At 46.8% G+C, this 24,263-nt stretch overlaps 1 protein-coding gene across 5 annotated transcripts in view; it reads right to left on the bottom strand.

The window, feature by feature from the left end:
* Positions 1-5,796: 5,796 nt before the first annotated feature.
* The window catches only part of PRKCQ (protein kinase C theta), an 87,845-nt gene continuing 69,378 nt past the window's right edge, over positions 5,797-24,263 (bottom strand). For all 5 annotated transcript variants that reach the window (XM_048836659.2, XM_075124562.1, XM_048836660.2 and 2 more), the window contains 4 exons: positions 20,324-20,462; positions 14,299-14,487; positions 11,070-11,198; positions 5,797-8,772 (listed from right to left, as the gene is read on the bottom strand). In XM_048836659.2, coding sequence (XP_048692616.2) covers positions 8,617-8,772; positions 11,070-11,198; positions 14,299-14,487; positions 20,324-20,462 — 613 coding nt within the window. In that variant the 3' untranslated portion in view covers positions 5,797-8,616. The remainder of the gene's footprint in view (positions 8,773-11,069; positions 11,199-14,298; positions 14,488-20,323; positions 20,463-24,263) is intronic.

The raw sequence follows: 24,263 nt of genomic DNA, 5'->3' as shown, positions 1-24,263 counted from the left end.
AGTCTGGCTCAAGAAAGCGGCAAAGGGACATTTTGTGAGTGTGTCTCCTTGCACTGCAAGCAGCAAGGAAGAGCAGGGAGAGAGAGAGTTAGCGCAAAAGAGAGATTGTCTAAAAGCTAATCGACAGGCACAGCGCAAAGCAAAATTTTGGCGTTAGCACTCACACTTGGGTTTAGTTTCATGAAAAGTGGCTCTTTGTCAAGATGGTGTTTTTGTCACAAAAATGTCCTTTGAGTATCAAAATAAATCTAAACTCAGAAGTTTTTCGACTTTCAATTGCTGTTAATAAAAACAAAAACAAACAGACAAACAAACGCTCTTTGGATGTTTGATTCTTTGGGGGGCTGAAAAATGCCAGGAAAAACATAGGAAAAAATGTATTGTTTTCTTTTATTATTAATTATTATTATTATTATTATATATTTTGCAGAATATAAAATACATTTTCCAACCAGCACTAGTGATCATGCAAAGTCCCTGTGGCAACTACCCCAATTGCTTCTCTGGAATAGTAACATTAGTTAGGAGAGCATTTAATGTCTTTCTGACTGTCTTCTGATGTGATGTAGAAGCTGGAAGCCAAGAGGATCAGCCAGCACCATATGACCAGCATGTTCTCCCCATAACACCAGCAGATATGCTCCATGGCCCATAGCTGGGGACCACTGATCCGGCATAATGTACATCACAGACTAATTTAGACCCCTCTGGATGTGCTAGAGGGGAGTGAGGGCACCCGCACATCAAAGTCTCTGTGTAGAAGCTGTCCACGGTTTGGTTGTTAATACATCTGCAATTGAATTTTGGTCCTGATCCTAACACTCTTACTCTCATTGAGCAGTACCCTAACTCAATGAGACAACTGACATCGGGATAGGCTGCGAACCTCCTTCCTCCCCTTACCCATGTTGGTGAGCAATTACTCCTGTTGAGTAGCTCCATTATCAAGAATGGGGCTGCTCATGTGAGTAACTGAGTGTGGGAATCACTCAGCGTGGGTAAGGGTAGTAGAATCTAGCTCCAAATCAACTGTGGGTGCAAATCTGGGTTCCTGCCCCTCTCACGACCTGAGCAGCTGAGACCATTGTGGGTGCAAAAACGTGGCTTACATTTACACCTGAAGCCTGGGAGGCCATCACCGTGGATATACACACGCCACTCCTTTCACCTGGAGGCCAAGGGCAGGATTTGGCCCATAATGAAAGACTAACCAAGCCCTTGTAAGACCTGGATGAAACTGTTTGCAATAAAACATGCCCCTCTCCGAAGAAGATTGTGCATCTGGCTTTGGAGGAGGTAGGTTTAGCTGAAAACGGCAGCAAGGGGCTGAGTTTTTGTCAGCTTCCACACAGACGCTTTGCGTTCAGTCCAAGTTGGCACCTATCACACAGCAGATTGCACCACAGGAAAGCCAGTGTCGCTTCCCATATCACTCTCTGTGCACCACAGACACCTCCTGGCAGGGAGAGACCAGCCTTTGAGCCCGTCACTCCGGCAAGATGTGCAGCGTTCACGTTCTCGCAATGTAGAGGGCCCCCGTGCTTCGGGCTTTTGGTTTTCAAAATGTTGACGCTCGGGGCGAGGAGCCGACCCCTCTTCTTGCGGTCAAAGTCAAAAGCACAGCTTGCAGTAAGTGAAACAGGGGGTGTGTTTTGGCAGTTATTCAAACATGTTTCCCTTGCGAATCACCTGTCTGCTCTGCAGCTTGGCTGTCTGGGACGATGTCTGGGAGCAGTTCAGGCCATGGGGGTGTTAAAAGCTTGGGGTGCTCAACCACCGAACCACAGAGGATGATTCAGCAACTCAAATTATCTCACTTTCTCAGGCTGCTCCCTTTGGCTATGCTTGCGTGAGGGTGACACATGCACCCTATGTCCTTGTATGGACGATGACCCAGCTGGATGTTAACAGATACTGAATTTAGCCTGCATTAATTACAGACAAATCCTCAGCTAGCTCCTAGCCTGAGTAACTGGGCTGGACGTTTGGGATTTCTCCAGGGATCCTGTCCCCTCAGGCTGTGGAATGGGAACAAAACCATTCGATGGGCATTACTTCAGCATCACAGCTGCAGTAACTCCCACAGGCCTTGGGCACACCGCTAGGTAATGGTTGGTAGCTGGTTGAAATGTCAGAGATGGACGAGCTATCAGATCTTTTCGATTTGTATCTGCTACGCCGGGCTTGATTCTGATCTCACTTACGCCGATGTGAAACGGGGGAATGCCACTGGAATCAAGGCAGTTACACTGGTGTAACTGGTTACGCTGGTGGAAGAACCAGGCTCTGTGATTTGTTGACTTTTTCTCTCAGATTAACGACAACTGAGCAGTCACCAGATCAGTCAGCAGGATGGGGGTAAATCTTCTGCCGTTTGCTCATTTCTCAGGACAGGTGCAAGGATATGTTTTTGGCTTCTGGCACCCCTTAACACTGACCTGGTTCCATTGTCTATTGTGGGCTAACGTAACAAAAGCCTCCAAAACATCAGTGGTCCCTGAAGGAAACTAGTTTCATCTCAGATGTTTTGACTTCCTGCATTTTCTTGGCGAGCTTCTGTAGGAGGCCACTGTAATACAACTTACCTAGGTGTGCACGATCCCTGGGTCTTCTCTCCCTTCGTGGTTCAGGAATCAGAGCTGGTGCACATCTCTTAAATGTCTGGACATTCTCTCCTTTGTGAAAAGTGTTTGCTGTGGTTTGATCAGCTCTACCAGGGATTCCCGTTTGGCAAACAAAGGGCGGGCTCATGACATCAGTGCACAAAAGAGGGGAAAAGCTGGTTGGACAGAATCCGTCCCATCCCAACTTTGGTTATAACCTCAGGCCCAGGGAACATGGCATTACTCTAGGGGCAAAGTGTCATTTGAATACCCAGCAACCCAGCCAGGGAAATCCATGCTTTGTGTTTGCCTCTCAGATCTCAGCTCCAATATATTGCTCGTCTTCCCTACCTGGTTTCCCACGACGTCAGTCCAACTGAGCATGTAGGGAGAGCAGAAGTAAAAATCTGCCACATGAAGCTGAGTGGAGAAGAGTGATCACATTATAGCATGTCTAGCTATGTTTCTTACATAGGTGTCTGGCCCCTATTACTGTAGTATCTGAGCACCTGATAATCTTTCATATATTTATCCTTGCAACATCCCTGTGAAGTAGAGATGTGCTCTAACCCCCATTTTGCAGATGGGGAACTCAAGCATGGAGGCCCAGATTTGTAAAGGTATTTCAGGACCGAAAGACTCAGAGAGGCACCTAGTGGGATTTCGAGAAGTGCCTACACAGGTGAGGCACCTAACTCCTCTGGGAGTTGGGCACCTGGGTACTTTTGAAAATCCCACATAGGCATAGCCCTGACTCCGTGGGTGCTCCAGGGCTGGAGCACGCAGGGGAAAAAATAGTGGGTGTTCAGCACCCACCAGCCACAGCTGGGGCCCCCACTGGATCAGCGGGGGGAGGAGCTCGGGGGAGGGCAGAGAGCTGCGAGTGGGCGGGAGCCTCAATGGTGGAGCTGGGTCAAGAAGAGGCGGACTGAGGGCGGGGCCTCAGAGGAGGGGCCGGAGCAGGGGCAGGAAAGGGTGGAGTCAGCGCTTAAGCACCTAGCTGCACTTTTAGGTGCCTGAATATCTGTGAAACTCTGGCCTTAGGTACCTAAATCCTTTGCAAATCTGTCCCAGAGAGATGAGTCCAAGGTCATACAGGAAGCATGTGGTGGAGCCTGGACTTGAATCCAGGTCTCCCAAGTTCCAGGGAGGTGCCCGGCCACTAGACCGTCTTTCTTCTGCATGTAGCAATTGTTTGTGTTTGACCAGAGCTTCTGCACTAAAAGCTAAGGAAATACAGTACTTCCTCCAGTGTTTCGCTGAACCAGCTTGAGAATGTCAGGAGATAGTGTTACAGATGGGGAGACGGAGTTCGCATGTCTAATGAGTGAAGATATTTGAGACACAAGGTGGGTGAGGTAATATCTTTTATTGGACCAGTTTCTGTTGGTGAGAGAGGATGGCTATTTAGAGATGGTTTGTACGGGTAGGGGGAAGGAGAAATGGGAACCCTTTAGGCAACAGTTCAGAATGATACCATTCAAATTAGACTTTTCAAACCCAGCTCTGAATTTCTTGAAAGTCTTGGATCTCAAAGGTTTTGTTCATCCCATTGGAGATAGGGGCTGACCACAAAGTTGAGCTCCAAACCTTCCTATAAGGGAGGGGTGTTGGTAAATAAGGTTTTGATTTGGGTTCATTTCTAATTCATCTGACAATGCTAAGAATGAAACTTGTCTTAGTTCCTCAGTGTGGAACACCAGACAGGATTAGGTAATAGTAAGAAACCTCAGAGCCAAAACTCAGAAGAAAATCAAAGCAGGAGACAAGGAGCCAGTTCAGATATTAAATGTGATATGCTTTTAAGAGGCAATCAGTGATGTATCTATTTGGCAGTATTTCTACTTTAGGGGGAGCAAGTGAAATGGCAGAAATTGTATGTCTGCAATGCAAATCCACAGTACTATGAAGTTGAATCTGAGCCAAAAGACAGCTCAGTTCAACAGTTATTCTGGTATAACCCTGAGCATACTGTTGGTGCTCATTAAGGGATAGTGCTGAAATCTGGGATCTTGGGGACATTACTGTACATGTGTGTATCTGTATTGTTACAGACATACTTGCTGACAGGTATTTTGAAATAAATGTCCAAAATAATTGAAACTGGCATACTTGTGCAGTGTTATTCTGACAAATAAAATTTGCAGAATTTTAAAATATCCTGTGCAGAATTTTTAATTTTTTGGTACAGAATTTTTAATTTTTTGGCACAGAATTCCCCCAGGAGTAGAATAGGCTTGTCTGGAATTCAACAAGCAGGAAGTGAAGTGATTTTATTTCTATTGATGTAGATCTTTTTTTAAAACCTGCCCATCCATCACTCTAGGTTTAAGTACAGAAAGACCAACCCTTTCAAAGTTAGATGCCTAAAAATGGACTCCTAACTCTGAATGTAAGAACCTAATGGGAAGTTTCCTTCCTATCATAAGTGCTGAGCACTCACAGCTCCCATTGACTTCAATGCAAGCAGCAGGTGCTGAGCACCAGTAAGAACCAGGCCATCCTCTCTTACATGCCCAATTAAGGATTTAGGTGTGGGATTTTCAAAAGCACACAGGATTGGCCTAACTCTGCTCCTGCTGGAGTCAATGGGAGTTTAACCATTGACTTCAATGGGAGCTACGTTTAAGCCAACACTGTGTGCTTTTTAAAATAACACACTGGGTGCCTAAATTTCGGCCCCTGTAAGCATATTTGGAACACGATGGTGGATGTTATACCTCCCTCTTATTCCCATGCAACCCCCTTTGTCACTAAGAGGAGAATTTGGCTCTTTTCTTTGATCCGGTTTCCCTTCTTATAATATCAATTTTTTCTCTTAGATACTAAAGGCCTGATGCTCAGCTGGTATAAACTGGCATAGCTCCATCGACTTCAATGGAGCGAAAGTGAGATACACCTGCTGAGGATCTGGGCCCACGATGCACAAGCAAATCCCATTATTGACATCAGCGGGAGGTGCGTGCTCCCACGTAAGGGTACAATTTGGTTTTACAGTTGCTGTTATGCAGAAATAGACGTTAGTCCATAGCACAGGTTTTAATACTCAAATGCGTCCTGACTTTGGTTACTTACCACCTGGTTGAAATGCCCCCGAAGAACACGCAGCAGAGCGCCCGTCACAATTTGAATGGCTTTTCTGAGTGTGTCCTTTCTTTGTTCCCCTTTAATCACATTTACACTCACTCGCCAATCATACACAACATTTTATTAAACTGTACAAACAGCACTGACATTTTAAAAATTCATGTTAACGAATCTAATTAAACATGATGACTAGCGGCAAACAGTATGCACAGATTTCACCTACATTTCATACAGCACAAACAACGACTTCTCAAGAGGCAGGAGACTCACATTCCTGGGATATTCTTTTAACAGCAAGGTGGTTTTCTTTTCTGTCTTAGATTTTCATACTGCTGCCCATCACCGTACTATGGTGAGTGCCCATTCCCTCACATGGGACCATGGTCACTGACACTGCTGTGCAGAACGTGGTTGTACAGGTAGAAAGCCTATGACAGTTTTAATTGAATCGAGTCATTAACATTACATTGCCCTTGGAAATCTCTAAATATTCATACAAATCCTCAGTTGGAATAAACCAACATAGCTCCACTGAAGTCAACAGAGCAGAGAATCTGGCTCTTTATTTCTGCTTTGACATGATAACCAGGGTAAATATTTCCATTAGACTATTAGTGAAAAGCAGTAACTTAGAGGCATTAGATCTTTCCATTTATCTCTTGAACAGCAACTAAATAAGTAGGATGATGGTTTTGCAAATCTCAGAAGACAGCGTACATTTATTGTAAAGGATTTCCACTAAAATCTCATTACTGCTACGATATTTTTTTGCCCGAAACAGAACATAATAGGTCAGCAACTTGTTGTCAACAGTTGAGAGAAAATAATTGCCATTATCATGCAATGTATTGTCTCATCTTTAGAGTGTCGCGTGCAGCTTTGTACCTTGGTTCAGGTCCCTGCTGAATACCAAAGAGCAGGGGCAGCATCATTTGTAGCAGTATTAAGTTGTTCAGTCTTTGAAAGTACTGAATACTATCTTTCAAGTTAATACCTACAGGACAATGACCAGAGGCCCAAATCCCTAAATTATGTTTTGGGGGAGAGTCTCTCCATATTCCTGACCAGGTGTTAGGAAGAAGAGACTCCCCCAAAGAGAATCCAGCCCCGATTTTACCCTGAATCTGGCAGATGGTGGGACAGAAGCTTAGAGCAGCATTTCTCAAATGCGGCCACCATGGCCTTTTCTTGCTACCAGAGGCCCCTGGGAGGTGTGTGGGGGGGGGGGGGAGTGAAAGCCCCTCCCTCTCCCTGTTGCTCTTGGATGCACCGCCTTGGTATCAGTTGCTGGGGCTGCCAGCAGGGGTTGGGTCCTGCCCCCCTCTGGAGACACCTGCAGCACAATGCTGGAGGAGCAGGCAGCCTGTGAGTTCCCCACCTTCCCAAGGGCGGTGGGGCTCAGGCTTTGGGGTTCAGTCCTGGGGTGGTGGGCTGGCAGGCTCTGGCTGTGGGGCTTCGGGCTCCAATCCCAGGCTTCGGCTGCACAGTGGCAGGCCCTAGACTTGGGGTGGCAGGACTTCAGGCTCTAGCTCCCCCCTGCCTCCCCTAGCCCCTCATCCAGGGCTTAATTTGTCCACAGACTTGGCAGGGCTGAGTAAGTCTGCTGTGAAAAGCAGTATTTGTACGTTAATATCACTTTTCACAATGGACTTACTAGCTAGCAATAAATAAATGATAATGATATGGACGTGCATATGTGCATATTTAATTGTTTTTCTTAAAGCTGATTAAGTATTTTAGGGAAAAGTGTGAGAGCGGCCACCAGCAAGAGTTGGTGTCCGCACTCTGAGGCCATGAAAAATTTTGTCCTGAGAACTCCTGGTTTAGAGAGTCCTGTTTGAATGAACACCCATAGGGTACGTCTACCTTTGGAGCTGAGGGTGTGATTCACAGCTCAAGGAGACAGACCCACACTAGCTCTGATGGAGCTGGCGGGCTAAAGATAGACTGAGATGCTAGGCATGAACTTGGGGCAGCTCGATCCTCCCGCTGCTTGCACCGCTCTAATTTTAGTGCGCTAGCTCAATCAGAGCTAGCGTGGGTATGTCTCCTCGAGCTGCGAATCGCACCCACAGCTTGAAGCATAGACACACCCATACAGTGCAGATGTGAGGAATAAAGCTCAGAGCTGAGCCTCACTGCATTGACATAGAGCTTGATTTTTAGTCTGTGGTTTGAAGATCACGTATACATGTCCCCAGTCTGCGCAAGTGTAAATCCCTGCATGCACACCTAGGCAAATCTAACATTTATGTGCATGCAAGTGTTGGAATTTGCACCCACAAAGCCCGTCTGTCCCAAGGTTTTTTTGTGTGGGCAAATTCTAGCTCTTGCACAAATAACGGCATTTTTAAAGCATGCAGGCCGGTGTTTGTCTTCGCCGAGTACATGTAGGTGTACATGCAATTTTACAGGTGCACAGGTGGGAGCTGAAAAGAGACCTACCTGGAAAGGTAGTCTTCTAGGAGGTCCAATTCTTGAACACACAACCCTGTACTCAATGGAAATTTGGTCTCAATAAGAACGTCAGGACTGGACACTGGAGTAGCAAATCTGAAACACACCGCGAGGGCCGAAATGTGGTTGTCTTACTCACACGAGGAGTCCCACCGGCTATGTGTGTGAGTAAGGTGAACAGGATTTTGTATCTACTCCTTTTCTATTGCCTTCAAATTCAAGAGCATGCAGAAAAGAGAGCGAGACCAAGAGAGACCAGAAAGAGAGTTGGCCATTCGTGAAGTACGTTTGGCATCTGCTACAGGATACAACCAGGAAACCCACAAACATGGTATCAGCTTTCACTGGTGAGTGCTTCTGTTCAGGTTCTCGTCAAAGTGAACCATTCTTGGTTTTCAGTTGATAGAAGTGTTACTCAAATCAATTCACAGAATTCCTTTAGCGAGGAAGGTGCCGGGGAGGGCAGATCTCAGGATAAGATCCTCTCCATTTTAGGGTTCACAAATGAGAAGTTGCTGAACATATTCTGGTCCATGCTGTTAATCAGCGCTCTGTCTGCACACGACAGTCTAGGTTTTTCATTGAGAAATTCCTTGTCAAAGTTGCTACAGTCACTTGTGGATTTCTTCAAGAAGGAAAAAGGAAAGAACGAAAAAACAGTTGTTTCTTTTCATACCATTTACCATTCATCTAAATCTAATCTAATGGTATATTTAAGGCACCCATACCTTTGGGATCTAAGGGCACGTCTACACAGTGTAGACACTTCCTACGTCCATGAAAAGGTTTTTGCGTTGATGTAGTTAATCCACCACTCCAAGAGGCGGTAGATAGCGTGACAGAAGAATCCTTCTACTGATCTAGCCACGTCTACACTAGCGGTTAACTATGGTGCTCAGGGTGCAAAATTTTTCACAGTGCTGAGCGATGTAGTTAGTTCGTAAGTGTAGACCAGACCTAAGTATCCATCATCCTGGTATTGGTTACCTTGGTATCAGTGTGGTATCAAAGTATCCAGAACCTTGGTGTCAATCACCTACCTCTCACTGTGATATCTAAGTACTGTAAATGGGAGTACAGATTATATGGGCAACAGTGTGACTCCAGTGAATTCTACCATGTAGGGATATTAGAGAATTGGTTTCTCTTTCTGTAAAACAGGGATAATTAGGCTTATGTATCAGTCTGTGCAGGCTAATTAACCTGGGTTTGGAAATGACTTTGAAGGTAAACTGCTCGACATAAATGCTGTGTTGTAAGTACTATACAAATGCTATTGCTGTTATTGACAACATCAGCTGTTGGAGGGAGGGATAGCTCAGTGGTTTGACCATTGGCCTGCTAAACCCAGGGTTGTAAGCTCAATCCTTGAGGGGGCCATTTAGGAGTCTGGGGCAAAAATTGAGGATTGGCTGGACTAGATGATCTCCTGAGGTCCCTTCCAACCCTGATAGTCTATGAGTGTTCTCCAGATTTCACAGAGAAGCTGATGGTTTGATTTGACCTTGTACCTTAATTCTGTGTGCCATAATGAAGCAGAATCCCATGGAGCCGGTGCTTAATTTGTAATGAAAGATGTGCCGGGGCTCAAATAGATTTTTTACATTCATAATGGAAGCAGGAAGCCCAGAGTGGGTGGGGCTATGAACTACCAAGCCTAGAGGTGCCAGGACTCAGCCCTGGCAAGCCCTGGCACAAATTAAGAACTGCATGGGGCACCAGAAGTTAGGTTCAGCATTTTCACGTTTGGATGTCTATGGTTAGGTGCTTCTGTGTGTACTTAGGCACTTAACCAAAGGCCAACATTGTCTATCCTGTGTGTCCAAAGTCAATCCACGTTGAGGAAGCAGGGCCTGATCTGCAGAAGCAAAGAGTTCCCACAACTCCACATGAAGTCAATGTAGCACGTGGGAAATCAGCACAACTAAAAACAAGACCCTCGGTGCCTAAATGTGGGTTGACGTCCCTGACGTTAGATTCCGGAGCTTGAAAATTTTGCCCAGTGTGTCTGACTAGGGGCGGCTACGTTTGGAAATGCTGGTCTGAATCCCGCTGGTGCTCTCCAGGCAGGCTGTTCTGATTGGCTGTTGGTGCCAACTTCAGTGCTGGTAGGGAGAGCCAGTGGCAAAGCCACAGGTGGACCTGGGTGGGCCACGGCCACCCCCCCCCACAGCCCCAGCTCTGCTCTGGCCCCAAAGCTTGCCTGCTCTGCCTGCCCACCCAGCGCTCCAGCCGGGGAGTGGGCTCAGGGCATGGGGGCTTGCTCCGCTCTGCCCGCCTCGTGCTCCTGCTGGGGCTGGGTGGGTGAAGCGGGGAAAGCCCCAGTGCCCTGAGCCCACTCCCAGGCTGGAGCGCCGGTGGGGTGGGCGGAGTGGAGAAAGCCCCCCGCGCACCGCCTCCGCTCCCCGACAGGAGCACTGGGCAGGCAGAGCGGGTAGGGGCACGAGAGCACCCATTTTTCTGGGGTCCCGGGTTGGCCCAGGGGCTAATCCGCCACTGGGAGGAGGGCGAGTGAGCGGGTGGCCGGCAGAAGTAGAGGAGATCTTCAAAAAAGGCAGGCCCGCTGCCTGGGGGAACCGGGCCCAGTGTGGGGCGGTGGCACCTGGAAGAGAGCCGGGAGCCGTGCGTGCTGGAGAGCAGCGTCTCCTCCCAGAGCTTGGTGCACACCCGGGGCCCCGGGGAGCCCCTGGGCAGTGGGTCCATCCATCGCCCCCCGCAAGGCCAGCTGCATGAGGTGGGGGTAAGCAGGCCCCCCATCCCTCCTGCCCTCCCGGCCCTCCCATAATTGCCCACCCACCCGCAGTCAGGGCCCACCCAAATAGCCTATGCTGGCCTTGCCACTGGGGAGAACGCACAGTTCAGGAACAAAAGAATATGGTAAGAAAAGCGTTTTGATCTGAGGAACCTAAGAATAGTCCTTACCACTCTGGGTTTGAATGGTGGTTCCATCGCTCGCTCTTCTAGAACCTCCCAGTTTATCTCCTGGAAAAAGGCATGCTGGCGGATGTTCCCCTTTGCTCCGAGCCTCCTCTCCGGTTCTCGCACGAAAAGCTGGAAGTGAGCAGAGAGCGGAGCACCTTACTCTTCTGTGGATAGCACCGTCCACAGTAGCACCCACGTAGCCATGGTAGGTGTCACCCATGGTACCTCTTTACTCAGTGAAAACGTGAATCTTGCAGGCAAAGTGGTGCTGATCCCTAGCCCCACATGCCAAGCGGGAAGCTGAATCATCTTGTCCTGGTCCTCATTACTTCACTTTGATACTTGAGGCCAATTTTTCAATGTCAGCCATTAAGCTGTGCCCTCAAAACGTGCAGGTGCACAAGCCAATGGTGAATTGTGTGTACAAAATAGGTGCTTAGATGCACGATTACTGCACCTGTTTGCCTGTGTAAATGCCTGTACAATGACATGTGTGTACAATTACGGGTTGTGAGGATGAATATTTTGTAGATAAAGCTGAGGCATAAGTGTTGGAAAAATTAGGCCTTGATGGCTAGAATATTCATATGGCAGGTGTTGCCCACCTTCATTTTTACCAAGCATTCCAGTCATCTGGGCCTGCATTTTGTGAGGTCTCCGAATCAGAAAGGCTGCTAAGAGGTGGCAAAGCTACTTAAAAATCACTCCTTGCACTCTGTGTGTTGTCTTCCCTTCTGTTGGCACTTTTACCATGACACCTTGACCCAGGGGCACTGGAACAACGGGGCTATGCCCTCCCACTTTTTACCAGCCGTAAGGACAAGCAACAGGGGAAAGGAATGGGGCCTCAGGGGAAGGGGCAGTGTAGGGGTGGGGCCTCAGGTGAAGGGGCAGTGTGGGGGGGCGGGGCCACGGTTTGGGCACCCGTGGCCCCCCACTGTTAGGAAGCTTCCACTGTCCCTGCCATGGCCACAGGTTCCCTTGTTTATCAAGATCAGCTGAAAAGATAGAAGACTTTTCTAGCCCTGGAAGAAGACGGGTTGTCTATGACACAGATTTTCAAAAGAGCTGAGCTCTTCTGCAGGCCCCTAAATGAAATGGCATGTAGAGTGGGTCAGGAATGTTTTGACAAAATGCATTTTCACTCGAAAATGCCAATTTGACAAAAATGAGACTTTCTGTAGGTGGGCAGTGTTGTGGTAGGCATGTTGTACACAAGGTATTAGAGAGTCAAGGACATATCAGGTTTGATGAAACTTTCATGGGGAAAAGTAGCTTAGGTCCAGGATGGAATTTCTGGTTAGAGAGAGAGAGAGAGAGAAAAAAAGACTATTCCCTCCCAACATCCAAAAAGACCAGTGACTATAGAATCTGTTGAGATGTGGGTAACCTAAGTTCAAGACCCATCTCTCCCTGACTCAGACCAGGAGCTAGAACCTGGGTCTCCCCATCGTGGCTAACCACCAGGCTACTGGCTCCCGTGGCATGGGTCTCTCTGTGTGTGTTTCCATGAAAATCGTTCAAAGGGCTCTGTTCTCATCCCCGAACAGGACAATTTTTTTAAAATCTCAGAAACATTTGCGTGACAGGAAAACCATTTCCTACCCAGCGCTAGGCGCCACATTTTCCAAAGTGCTCAGTGCCCATCAGCTCCCATTGTTCTCAACACAAGAAACTATTTGGGCAATCTGGCCCCCCACCAGTTGTCGGCGCTGAGGTCTTTTGAAAAACTGGCCTTTTATCTGGGGTGGGACCATGTCTTTTATGTGCATGCTCGTTAGCAAGCAAACACACAGTTGCTGCTCAACAACTAATAAACAACAATAAGGTCTAGGGCCAAAGGTAGCCACTGAAGAATCGGATGGAAGGAAATCCCAGCTACAGAATGGAGTCTTGGGTTGTGCACCAGCAAATCATAACCTGGCCACAGTGATGAAATAGACCAAAGGAGATTGATTGCACAGCTATAATTCAGCTATACAGAGTCCCCTCCACTAAATTAAATGCTTATTCTAATGAATCTAAAGACTACCACATGTTTAACTATACAAATTCAGTGCTAATGGGAAGTGGCCAATAACCAGGATAATTGTCTCTTTCTCAGAAAGGGAGTTTAGTGTTTGGCAATAAGGATGATTTTTATTTCTGATACTACATTAAATAAAGCTAACAAAAGCTCAGTCTGCTTGTGCAGAAAGATGGCACCAAGAGACACCTAGTCAGGCCTCCATAATCTCTGTCTCACGTGTTGTGCATTGTTTGAGCCAGCATGTTTGTACTTTATTTATTATTCTTATTATGGTGGTTCCTAGAAGCCTGAGTCCTGCTGTGCTAGGTGCTGTATATACATAGAACAGAGAATCCTCTTTCTCCATTATTATTATTGATGGAGCATGGTGCATTACCATGTGACTTTCCTGACACATAAATAACATGGTCCTTCCCCCGAGTCCAAACCAGAAAGACTAATGTGAGACATGAGAGAACAAGGAGGGGGATGGAGACAACGTGGAGATGAATGTAGGCGTTAAGATTCAGGGGGCCTGGGATCAGGCCCATTGTGCTCTGAGATCCTCAGACAAAGCACTGTCTATAATCGTGCATCCAGCTTTGGTCCCCCCACTACAGAAGGGATGTGGACAAATTGGAGAGAGTACAGTGGAGGGCAATGGAAATGATTAGGGGGCTGGGGCACATGACTTACGAGGAGAGGCTGAGGGAACTGGGGTTATTTAGTCTGCAGAAGGGAAGAGTGACAGGGGTAGCCTTCAACTACCTGAAGGGGGGTTCCAAAGAGGATGGAGCGCAGCTGTTCTCAGTGGTGGCAGATGACAGAACAAGAAGCAATGGTCTCAAGTTGCAGTGGGAGAGGGTTAGCTTGGATATTAGGAAACACTGTTTCACTAGGAGGGTGGTGAAGCACTGGAATGGGTTTCCTAGGGAGGTGGTGGAATCTCCATCCTTAGAGGTTTTTAAGGCCTGGGTTGACAAAGCCCTGGCTGGGATGATTTAGTTGGTGTTGGTCCTGCTTTGAGCAGAGGGTTGGACTAGATGACCTCTGAGGTCTTTTCCAACCCTAATATTCTATGATTCTATGAGATTATTTCTCACCATAGTACTAAGGCCATTTCTCTGCACACCAGTGAGAAGATGCAAACATCAAGGAGAGATGTTAGCATTTGGCAAAAAGGATCTGACCTGTACCAGTGGAAGTGCTGTGTCTTCTTACCTTCACTAGGATGTCTTTTGCATCCTTATTGAGCCAGCGAGGGTAGAATGGATTATCCATGCGGATGGACTGGAAAAGCTCCTCTTCATCTTGGCCATGGAAAGGAGACTGGCCAATCAGCATCTCATACAGAAGGACACCAAAGGACCACCAGTCAACCGCCGTGTTATATTTCTGTCCGAGCAAAATCTATGTCAGAGGGAGATTGGCAGGGAGTGAGAAAGGCAGACACAAAACACTTGACATTAATAGTCTATCCTCTAGATGCTGTCCATTAGTGGCAGACTTGGACCCCTCTACAGCTGCTTTGTGCTGCTTAGGCAGAGCAAAACAGGCATGATGCTATTTTAAACAGCCATTGGATGATTTTCCTCAGTAACCTGCAGATGGCATAGACTTACCGGTGCACCCTTCCTCACAGTTGCCAGTGTGGGGTGTGTGTGGTCAGAGCAGCTCTAAATCACAGCAACCCCAGGCTTCCTGAACCCTCCCTTTGGGCCATACACAGCTGGGTATAAGTCAGGGGCTTGCCTGAGGCTTCTTTAACTGGTCCATGGCCCCTAACGGAATCAGGGACAGAAAGGTGACGTAAAGACCCATTTGCACCATCCCTCTTCCACAAGCTGCACCCGGAGCAGGGATGCAGCTGAGGATTTGGGCCAAGGACCTGGAGAAAGCAATTAACTGGCATCATCGTCGTCATCATCAAGTGGATGGGGAACCAGCCTGTGGGTCAGAAGACCTGGGTTTGCCAACGAGCTAGTGTGTGACTGTGGGCAAATCACTTAATCTGTCTGTGTCTCAATTTCCTTAGCTACAAAAAATAGGGATAATAACAATACTTACCCACCTTTGAAATCTATGCCTGAAAAGCTGTATACAGTAAGTATAATTTTACTACGCAGTTCGCTTTCCTGAAACAATAGAAGACTAGTGCAATCTGCTGCAGCAAAAATAGTCACACGGCTAGCAGGTAAAGGTGTGCCAAAGTTACATTCTAAACCCTGCTGGTTTTCTGCTTACAAACATGGAGCTAAACTGTTGAGCTGCAACATGGGAAGTAGTGCCAGCCCCACATTCTTTTGCAAAATTCATCAGAAAAAGAAAAATTAACTCAGACTTGTGAGTTCCATCGTTTAAAGAAAAACCCAGTTTGTGAGGTGTGTCGTGGGGCTTATTTGACTCATCAGAGCTGCATTTTAAAGAACTGAATTTGGAACTGATTAGTAGTCTATACCAGTGTTTCTCAGACTGTGGTCTGTGAATCACTTGCTGGTAGCCCACAGAGAGCAGGTCATATGATGTTAGCCCCACCTCGTTACTAGCTTCTTCTACAGGCATCCATGCTCTTCGTTATAAAGAAAAGCCCTGAAGCCTGGGGAAGCAGCTGAAGATAAGAAGGAAGGAGCCAGCCTAGCTGCATGTAATGTAATTGGTGTAATTCCCACAGGGATGTTGCACAATTGTGAATAGGATCTTTATTAGGAGGGGCGGCAGTCTGCTAATCACACATTGTTTGTGGGGGAGAGGTAACCAATAGATTATGGACCTACTTCTCTGTTACATCCAGTTAATAGTGGGGGAAGCAAAATGTATGTGTGTGTTGGTGAGGGACAGAGCTAGTAGGGAACCTGTTATTCTGCTCCAATAGCCTGAGTCTTTGCCCTGACATTGGACCAGTTTGGAGCAGCCCAAGGGCTGCTCTAAAATGCACCAGTGTGTTATTCCCTAGGGACCATATGCCAGCTGACTTTGTGCTCTGCCAGTCCTCTTGCCCATCCTAACACACACCCCCACCCCCAGCACTAGGGTCTGCAGGAGAGGAGTAATAGGAAGCAACTCTGCTGGCTCTATGCTCGTTGGGGATTCCCCCATGCTAGGAAATATCACTGCAAAGGTGGTAGAATAGGTCAGAGAAACTTGTCTGACCTGGTTGTTAGGATGTGGTTCACTAGGTGAAAAGTTTAAACCTCTGGTCTTCAACATGGTCTAATAGCATCTGGCATTTTGAGAAATCAAAATCAAAACCGCCAGAATAAAGTTTAAAAATAAAATAATGAGCTCAAGTGTCCACAGTCATCCAGTTGTTTTTACAGAGTTTTGTTAGGTTTTGTTATTTTATCTTTTACCACTGACAATGCTTTTTCTAATTACGTTAATATGCAACTGGCCAGAAAGTTGTCTATCCATGTACTATACATACTTCAGCTCCACACCAATACACAAAGCCTCTGTCAGCTGCACCTTAATGAACAAGGGTTTCATTTCACTCCACGGTTTATCGCTATATTGGATAGATTTTTGATTCACAGAAGGCAATGCCTCTGACAGCTTGTTTGCAACAATGACTCAGAAACTTCTTGGTTCCCAAATCCCTATTCAAACAGGGTTCAATTTCCACAGCAGGAGGTGCAAAAATAATCGCGTAATAGTCTAGTGCCATGTCTTGTAAGGTTTGCTGTAAGCAGCTACATGGGATCTTTAATGTGTTCACTAGCCCCAGTTGTAATTTTACAAGCTGTCCTCTGGTGTGGTGAAATCACTCTAAGTTACCCCAGAAAGGAATGGGACAGCACAGAGGGAATTTCACTCAGCTATTAATAGTGCATAAACTAAGCTTCATGTTACTGGCAATCACATAGTCATATTGAAGGCAATGAGTTTACAACGATGTAATTAGAGCAGAATTTGGCCCGGCAAACCTACTGTGATATGATTGTTCCAGTTCTGCTCCCATTTACATCTGGAGTAACTCCCCTGTAGCCAGAATCTGGGTGATTGTACGTGAGCCCAGAAATGACCCTTTTCTCAGATAAGCCAGAGCAATAAGAATATAACCCCATGCCCAGTTGTGAGTGAGCAAGGCCAAGTTAGAAAGCCCTTCAGCGTGAGCAATTTGGGAGGTGGCAAAGACACAGGCGTGGGCTTGCTGGCATTCATTCTTTGAATTGTAAGGGCTCTATCCTGTAGACTTTATGAAGGTAAATCTTCCATTGAGGCCAATGAGATAGGGCAACATGACATAATTCCAATGCCAGACCTAGGATAGAGACATGATAAGTCAATGGGAATTTTACCAGAGTCAGACTGCTGTGTGAAGCCTCAAATGCAATTGTACCTCTATAGCATGGGCTACATTCAGTCTGCAGTGGCCATCCAGGAGCTGCCCCCTGTAAGGAACTCTGGGAGAGTCAGCCAGAATTCTTCCTGGGGGCTCTGAGGAAACGATATCACCTTTCAGAGGGTTCCCTCTAGGGCCCTGGCCCAGCCCTCACCTCTCCCCTTTCCACCCTTTTTCAGACAGCTACTGCCCACAGTAACTTGCCCATATTAAGGGGCTCAAGAAATGGAGAGGAAGTTCATTGCGGCTCCTCCCCTATGCTCTTCAGCACAGGGGCTGATTACAATCTGACCCCGTATGCTAGAGTTGCTGGAGCTATAAATGACTAACTGTGGAGATGATTAATACCACAGAAGACAATTATTCTTCTAAGTGCAGGCACAGCTGCTGATGGCTGAAGCGGTGTGGTCCGGAGAACAGGGTACTGGTGTGGGAGTCAGGATACCTGGGCTCTTTTCCTGGCTCTGCTACTGATCTGATGTGTGACCTTGGGCACATCACTTTACCTCTGTGTCTGTTTCCCTTCCCACCCTCCATCTGCCTTGTCTACCTAACTTGTAAGCGCCTTAGGAATATGTAAGTATAGCACATAGCACAATATGGTCCCAGTCTCAGTTAGAAACTCCAGGCCCTACCGCAATACAAATAATAATAACTGGAATAGGCAGCTGTGCTGAAATGCTGGAAAAAGTCTGTTACATGGTTTGAAAGATGATTAATAAACTCCACCAGTTCTTTCAGTTCGTAGGTAAAAGGTTTTTCGATGCACTGGCTGAAGTTCTAAAATAAATGATGGTGCTGAGATAAAACCTCTCCAGCTTGCATTAAGTGAAATCGCAGATAACGGATTATCTCTTGAAGACCGTGACTCTGGTTTAGGATCAGAAAAAGATTTCTTTAAAAGAATGTTGAAGCTGAATAAAAGCCACTGGGGACTTGATTGCGATCTCACGTCCACTGGCATCAAGCCGGCGTCGTTCCACTGATTTCAACAGAGCGGCTCCTGAATTGCATGGTTACCACTGAGATCAGAATCAGGTCCCCGGAGCGCAGTAAAAGATTGATGAAATACAGCGTGGGGGAAAACAAAGCTTTTAAAAACCATCTGGCACGCACCGATATCCATCACGAAAACACTAAACTCGGGGAACAGGATCTTGAAAGGCAAAGAAATGGATTTCAGAGCGATGCCAGGCATGATGCATTGAGGGCTCTTGAGTTCTCTTCCTTCCTGAGAAACATTTGGCTTGTTGCCAGATTAGTCAGAGTCTCTCCACGGAAGATCTGTGTCTGCTTTCAGCTGGAGTCGGCACCCAGTCAAATCAACCACAAGGCCAGGAACAGGGTGAGGGCAGGAGGAAGAGGCATTGTTGGGGCAGGGCCTCTGGAGAAGAGGTGGAATAAGGGCATGGCCTCAGGGGAAGAGGTGGAGCAGGGGGCAGGGCCAGAGTTTGGGCACCGGTGGCCAAACTCTGGAGCATTTCTAGAGCATTTCTGGCACTCCTGCACCAGGCTACATCAGTCAGGGCACACAAAGACCGGATTCTGGTCTCTATAAACAGCTCATTAACTGATGCATCCTGGTGAAGGAGAAGAGGACAAAGAGGAGTGCAGGAACAGAGGGGACTTTAAGCCACCTTTGTGTCTCCTTTTATCCCAGCCCCTGATACACTTTGGAGCAGCCTCGGGGTAAATAATGTTAAGCTTTCCCCACTCCCATCTAGGAACCAAAGGCAACTGAAAAACAGTGAAAGCACAGTGACCACCCCCTGATAACTCCTCACTGCCCATGTCGTGCACCATACATAGGATAAGGTAGCTGCTTATACTGGGGTACTTCCCAGGGGCTGTTTCTGCCCCCTTGATGGGACTATAAGCGAGAACTGGGCCCACTGACTTCAGTGATTGACCCTGATATAAGTGAGAGTCCCTATATATTTATTTGAAGAAACAGTTGGGATTCACACATGCTTGTATTGTGCCTTATTTAGGGCCCAGTCATGTTAACACTTAGCTACTCAGCAAAGACCCTGATGCAGGAAGCACTAATGCATGTGTTAGTTCAATGGCTTAAATCCCACTGAAATTAGGGAGTATCCAGTCAACTAGTCAGGATTTTCAATTGAGTTTCGTGACGGGTCACTTTAATCACATGGTATTCTGTCGCCTCATTGGATGACCTGCCTTTATAAACAGCTGCTGCCTGAAATGAATTTCATTTAATCACAGATCAAATTTCATTTTGTGATTCAACCACTTATGGTGCAAAGTCGGCGTTCCACAAACGCCTGCCTGATGAACATTTCAGTGGTAGGAATGTTCACAGACATAGGCGACGACTTCTAGTTTTCTCCGGGGGTGCTCCACCCCGGCTCTGCCCCAAGGCCCTGCCCCCACTCCGTCCCCACTCCTGAGGCCCTGCCCTGGCTCCGCCTCTTCCTGCCCCAGCTCCACCCATTTCCTGAGGTCCCCACCCACCTGCTGCTCCTGGTCTCTGTCTTCCCTCAAGCCCCTCCCCTCCCAAGCCGTCAATCAGCTGTTTGGTAGCGGCGGCGACGAACAGCTGTGGCTGTGGATGTTGATCATCCATTATTTTTTTTCCGTGGGTGCTCCAGCCCTGGAGCACCCATGGAGTCAGCGTCTATATTCACAGAGAGCAATAAAGGGTACTAACAAGCCAAACTGAAATCCAGTTTCTAACTAGGGGAACCATTCGCAAGAACCTTATATACTTTTCACGCAGCCCTGCATGTGATTAATCATTGTCTGTTTCCTCAAAGAAAATGATGCAACTACTGGGCTAAATTATGCTTTCAGTAACAACCGCACAACCTCATTGACATTGGTGGGCTTCCTGCAGGTAGGACTGAGAACAGATTTGACCTAAGTTCAGGTCACACCTACCTCGGGAGCAATGTAATCAGGGGTTCCACAGAAAGTGCTTGTCTTTGCATCTTCAAACATGTTCTCCTTACACATCCCAAAGTCAGCAATTTTGATATGCCCGTCCTTGTCTAACAGAACGTTATCCAGCTTCAAATCTCTGCAAGAGAAGAGCAAAGTAAACATCTTCTATGGAAACGTTGTCCAGCGGCATAAGTGCGTGTATAATATTACATAACATAGGTTCTTGCAATAGGAAAGTGGCAAGATTTGGTGATTTGAGAACACAAGGGGGAGGTCAAGGTCTCCATCCTGACCCCAGCAATCTCTACAGCCAACTCAGTGAGTTCACCCTGTCTGCTCTACTCCCATTTCCTCACCTGTCATATGGGCTTATTAATAGTTACTGTACCTACCAGGCCCCAGAAGGGCGTTGTGAAGATTAATGGGGAGCAATATAGAGCTGACCTATCTGCTCCGCAGCTCCAAGAATAAAATTGTCTGCGTAGGAGGGGCAAGAACACAGCCTCACCCTGCCCCCTTTGGGCTGTACTGAATCCCAGGGCATGCAAGGAAGATACACACCTTGCACTCAGGGAAGCACACGGGCTGTAGTTTTTACCTGGCTGCTGAGCCAGGGTACAAGAAGGAGGAGGGTTTTTTACACCTTCTTTCTCATTTGGCAGCCCTGCCACACCCACACTAATTAGCACTATAAGCAGCTCTGCTCCTGGGGGGAGGGAGGGACATTAGGAATTCATGGAGACTGAGACAAAGGCCAAAATATACTTTCCCACAAGTCCTGTCCCCAAAATCGAATTCCGGTGCTAACCTCAATGGGGTATGTCTACACTGCAGTTAGAGATGCATGTGTGCTGCAGGACCTCGAGATATACCAGAGCTAGCTTTGATCTAGCTAGCCCAATAAACAATCGCAGGGAAGCTGCAGCCGGGCTGGCTTTGCAATGGCTGGGAGCACCCCAGAACCTAAGTAGAACATCCATCATCTTTTCCCTCCCGGGGCCGCACTAGCTGGGGCTGAAGTATTTACAGAAGTCCTTCACACTCTACTGCCACGCTCTCCTCTGAGGTTGCAGGCTGCTGTGGGAAGCCGGGAGCTTGGAGAGAAAAATATGTATGGGGGAAATTAAAAAGCAAGCCAGCCATGAATCACGCACATCAACACAGAACAAAGAGGAACAACCCCTGAAAGGAGAAATGGAGTGATGGTTTCTTCTGGGTTAGTCTCCAGAGCTGACCTAAACTTCAAAAAAGAACAGGAGTACTTGTGGCACCTTAGAGACTAACAAACTTATTAGAGCATAAGCTTTCATGGGCTACAGCCCACTTCATTGGATGCATTGAATGGAACATATAGTAAGAAGATATATATACATATATTATACATACAGAGAAAGTGGAAGTTGCCATACAAACTGTAAGGGCTAATTAATTAAGATGAGCTATTATCAGCAAGAGAAAAAAACTTTTGTAGTGATAATCAAGATGGCCCATTTAGACAGTTGACAAGAAGGTGTGAGGATACTTAACATGGGGAAATAGAGTCAATATGTGTAATGACCCAGCCACTCCCAGTCTCTATTCAAACCCAAGTTAATGGTATCTAGTTTGCATATTAATTCAAGCTCAGCAGTTTCTCGTTGGAGTCTGTTTTTGAAGCTTTTCTGTTGCAGAATTGCCACCCTTAAAGTTACTGCTGATAAAACAGCGATTAAGTCACAGGGACTAATTTTCAAGGCGGTTTTTTAAGCAGCACATTCTTCTGCACTCACATGCACCAGCAGGCCCTTAAGCATGTGAATGCCCAACTGGGCCACAGTTCCAAAAGTGACGTAGCCACTTTACCTTGAACGGTCCCTTGAAATATGGGTTAACTACTTATGCTAAACAATCGATTCCATCCTGAATATTTAGCTGTGGTACTCTGAGTACATTTCCCAGGCCTGAAGAAGAGCTCTGGATAAGCATGAAAGGTTGTCTCTCTCCCCACCAGAAGTTGGTCCAATAAAAGGTTTTACCTCACCCACCTTGTCTCTGTAATATCGTGGGACTTTATAAGCTCTAAGCTACAGCAACACTGCATACAGAAGTGACTTGTAATTTTGGGCACCCCATCTGAGGCGCCTTGAAAGGGGGCCTGACTTCCAATGGGTGGCTACTCAGAGCCTTCTGAAAATCAGAACATTGTCTCAAATTGAGCACCCCAAAAATAAAGGCAACCAAAATTACTTAGGCTACGTCTACACTAGAGACCGATGCAGCTGTGCCGCTATAAGATTTCTCATGTAGCCGCTCGATGCTGACGGGAGAGAGCTCTCCTGTCAACATAATTAAACCACCCCCAACAAATGATGGTAGCTATCTAGTTGGGAGATTTCAGAGTAACAGCCGTGTTAGTCTGTATTTGCAAAAAGAAAAGGAGTACTTGTGGCACCTTAGAGACTAGTTGGGAGAAGCTCTCCTGCCGACATACCACTTGTGCACGCAACCACGTATGCCAGCAAAATGTATGTCGCTCAGAGGTGCGGTTTTTTTACACTCCTGAGTGACATAAATTTTGCCGACAGAAGCGTTAGTGTAGACATGGCCTTAGTTGCTTTTCAAAATGTAGCGCGCTCTCTCTGAGTAGTCAAACGCGAGCCGCCTTGGACTCCTTTTAAAGGCTGGGATTTATCGAAGGAAAGACAAGGGAGTTAGGCATTCAAATCCCATTCAGTTGACGTGCCCGTTGAAAATCCCAGACAAAGCACCTATGTTTAAAAATAGGGACCATAATATCAAGAGAAGAAAACATTGTCACAAGATAATAGTCTCCTGCTGCTAGATTACTGCCAGGTTGAAATGTGAGACATTGATCAACAAGAAATAGAGAGGCAGCAATTCCAAGCGGCAGATACTCATGTTGTCATCATTTCCAACTTCACTGACTTTATTTCTGTTACGCCAGGGGTCGGCAACCTATGGCATGCGTGCCAAACACAGCACGCGAGCCAATTTTTAATGGCACGCTGCTGTCTGCCGGACCCTATTGAGTAAGAACATTTTGTGTATTTAAAATCCCTTTGCAGTTCTATTGGAACACTTCAGTAGTACTGTAATTCCCCGCTGCCCCCTCCCCCTTTTAATATAAGCCGCTGTCTTCCAATCTCGAAGTGGCTACATTGCAGTGGCAGGGCAAAGTGACCCTTCCATTTATAAGCTCTAAGCATGCATTCCTGGTGCACTCAAAACTCCTGACGAAGTCAGTGGGAGTTCTGAATGGACATGTACTGGAGGGATTGGGCCCACGTTTTGCAATCATGTCTTTGGGATCTTTCAGCTCAAGGCACTATGTAATTGTCAATAACATCTCAAACTGGGGTGGGATCTGAGTTACTACAGAGAATTCTTTCCTGGGTATCTGGCTGGTGAATCTTGCCCACATGCTCAGGGTTCAGCTGATCGCCATATTTGGGGTCGGGAAGGAATTTTCCTCCAGGGCAGATTGGAAGAGGCCCTGGGGGTTTTTCGCCTTCCTCTGCAACATGGGGCACGGGTCACTTGCTGGAGGATTCTCTGCACCTTGAAGTCTTTAAACCATGATTTGAGGACTTCAATAGCTCAGACATAGGTGAGAGGTTTATTGTAGTAGTGGGTGGGTGAAATTCGGTGGCCTGCATTGTGTAGAAGGTCAGACTAGATGATTGTAATGGTCCCTCTGACCTCAATATCTATGAATCTATGAAACTGGCTTTGGAATACACAATGGGCATTGAGTTCAATGGGAGTAGGATGGGATCCCCAAAAGGGTGCATAAGACTGACTCTTTTCCAAGCTCTCTCCCCCAAAATAAAATAGGCGAATGGGGTGAAAAACAAAGCGGGTTGTAAATTCAATATTAGTAAGAAGAACAACGTACAAACTAGCAGATAAAATCAATATGTTGAAGAAAAAGGCTAAC

This window comes from Caretta caretta, chromosome 1 (assembly GCF_965140235.1).
Source record: "Caretta caretta isolate rCarCar2 chromosome 1, rCarCar1.hap1, whole genome shotgun sequence".
In the NCBI taxonomy this organism is placed as follows: domain Eukaryota; kingdom Metazoa; phylum Chordata; order Testudines; family Cheloniidae; genus Caretta; species Caretta caretta.
The sequence above is the reverse complement of the archived record's forward strand: the minus strand, read 5'-3'. Positions and strand labels throughout refer to the sequence as shown.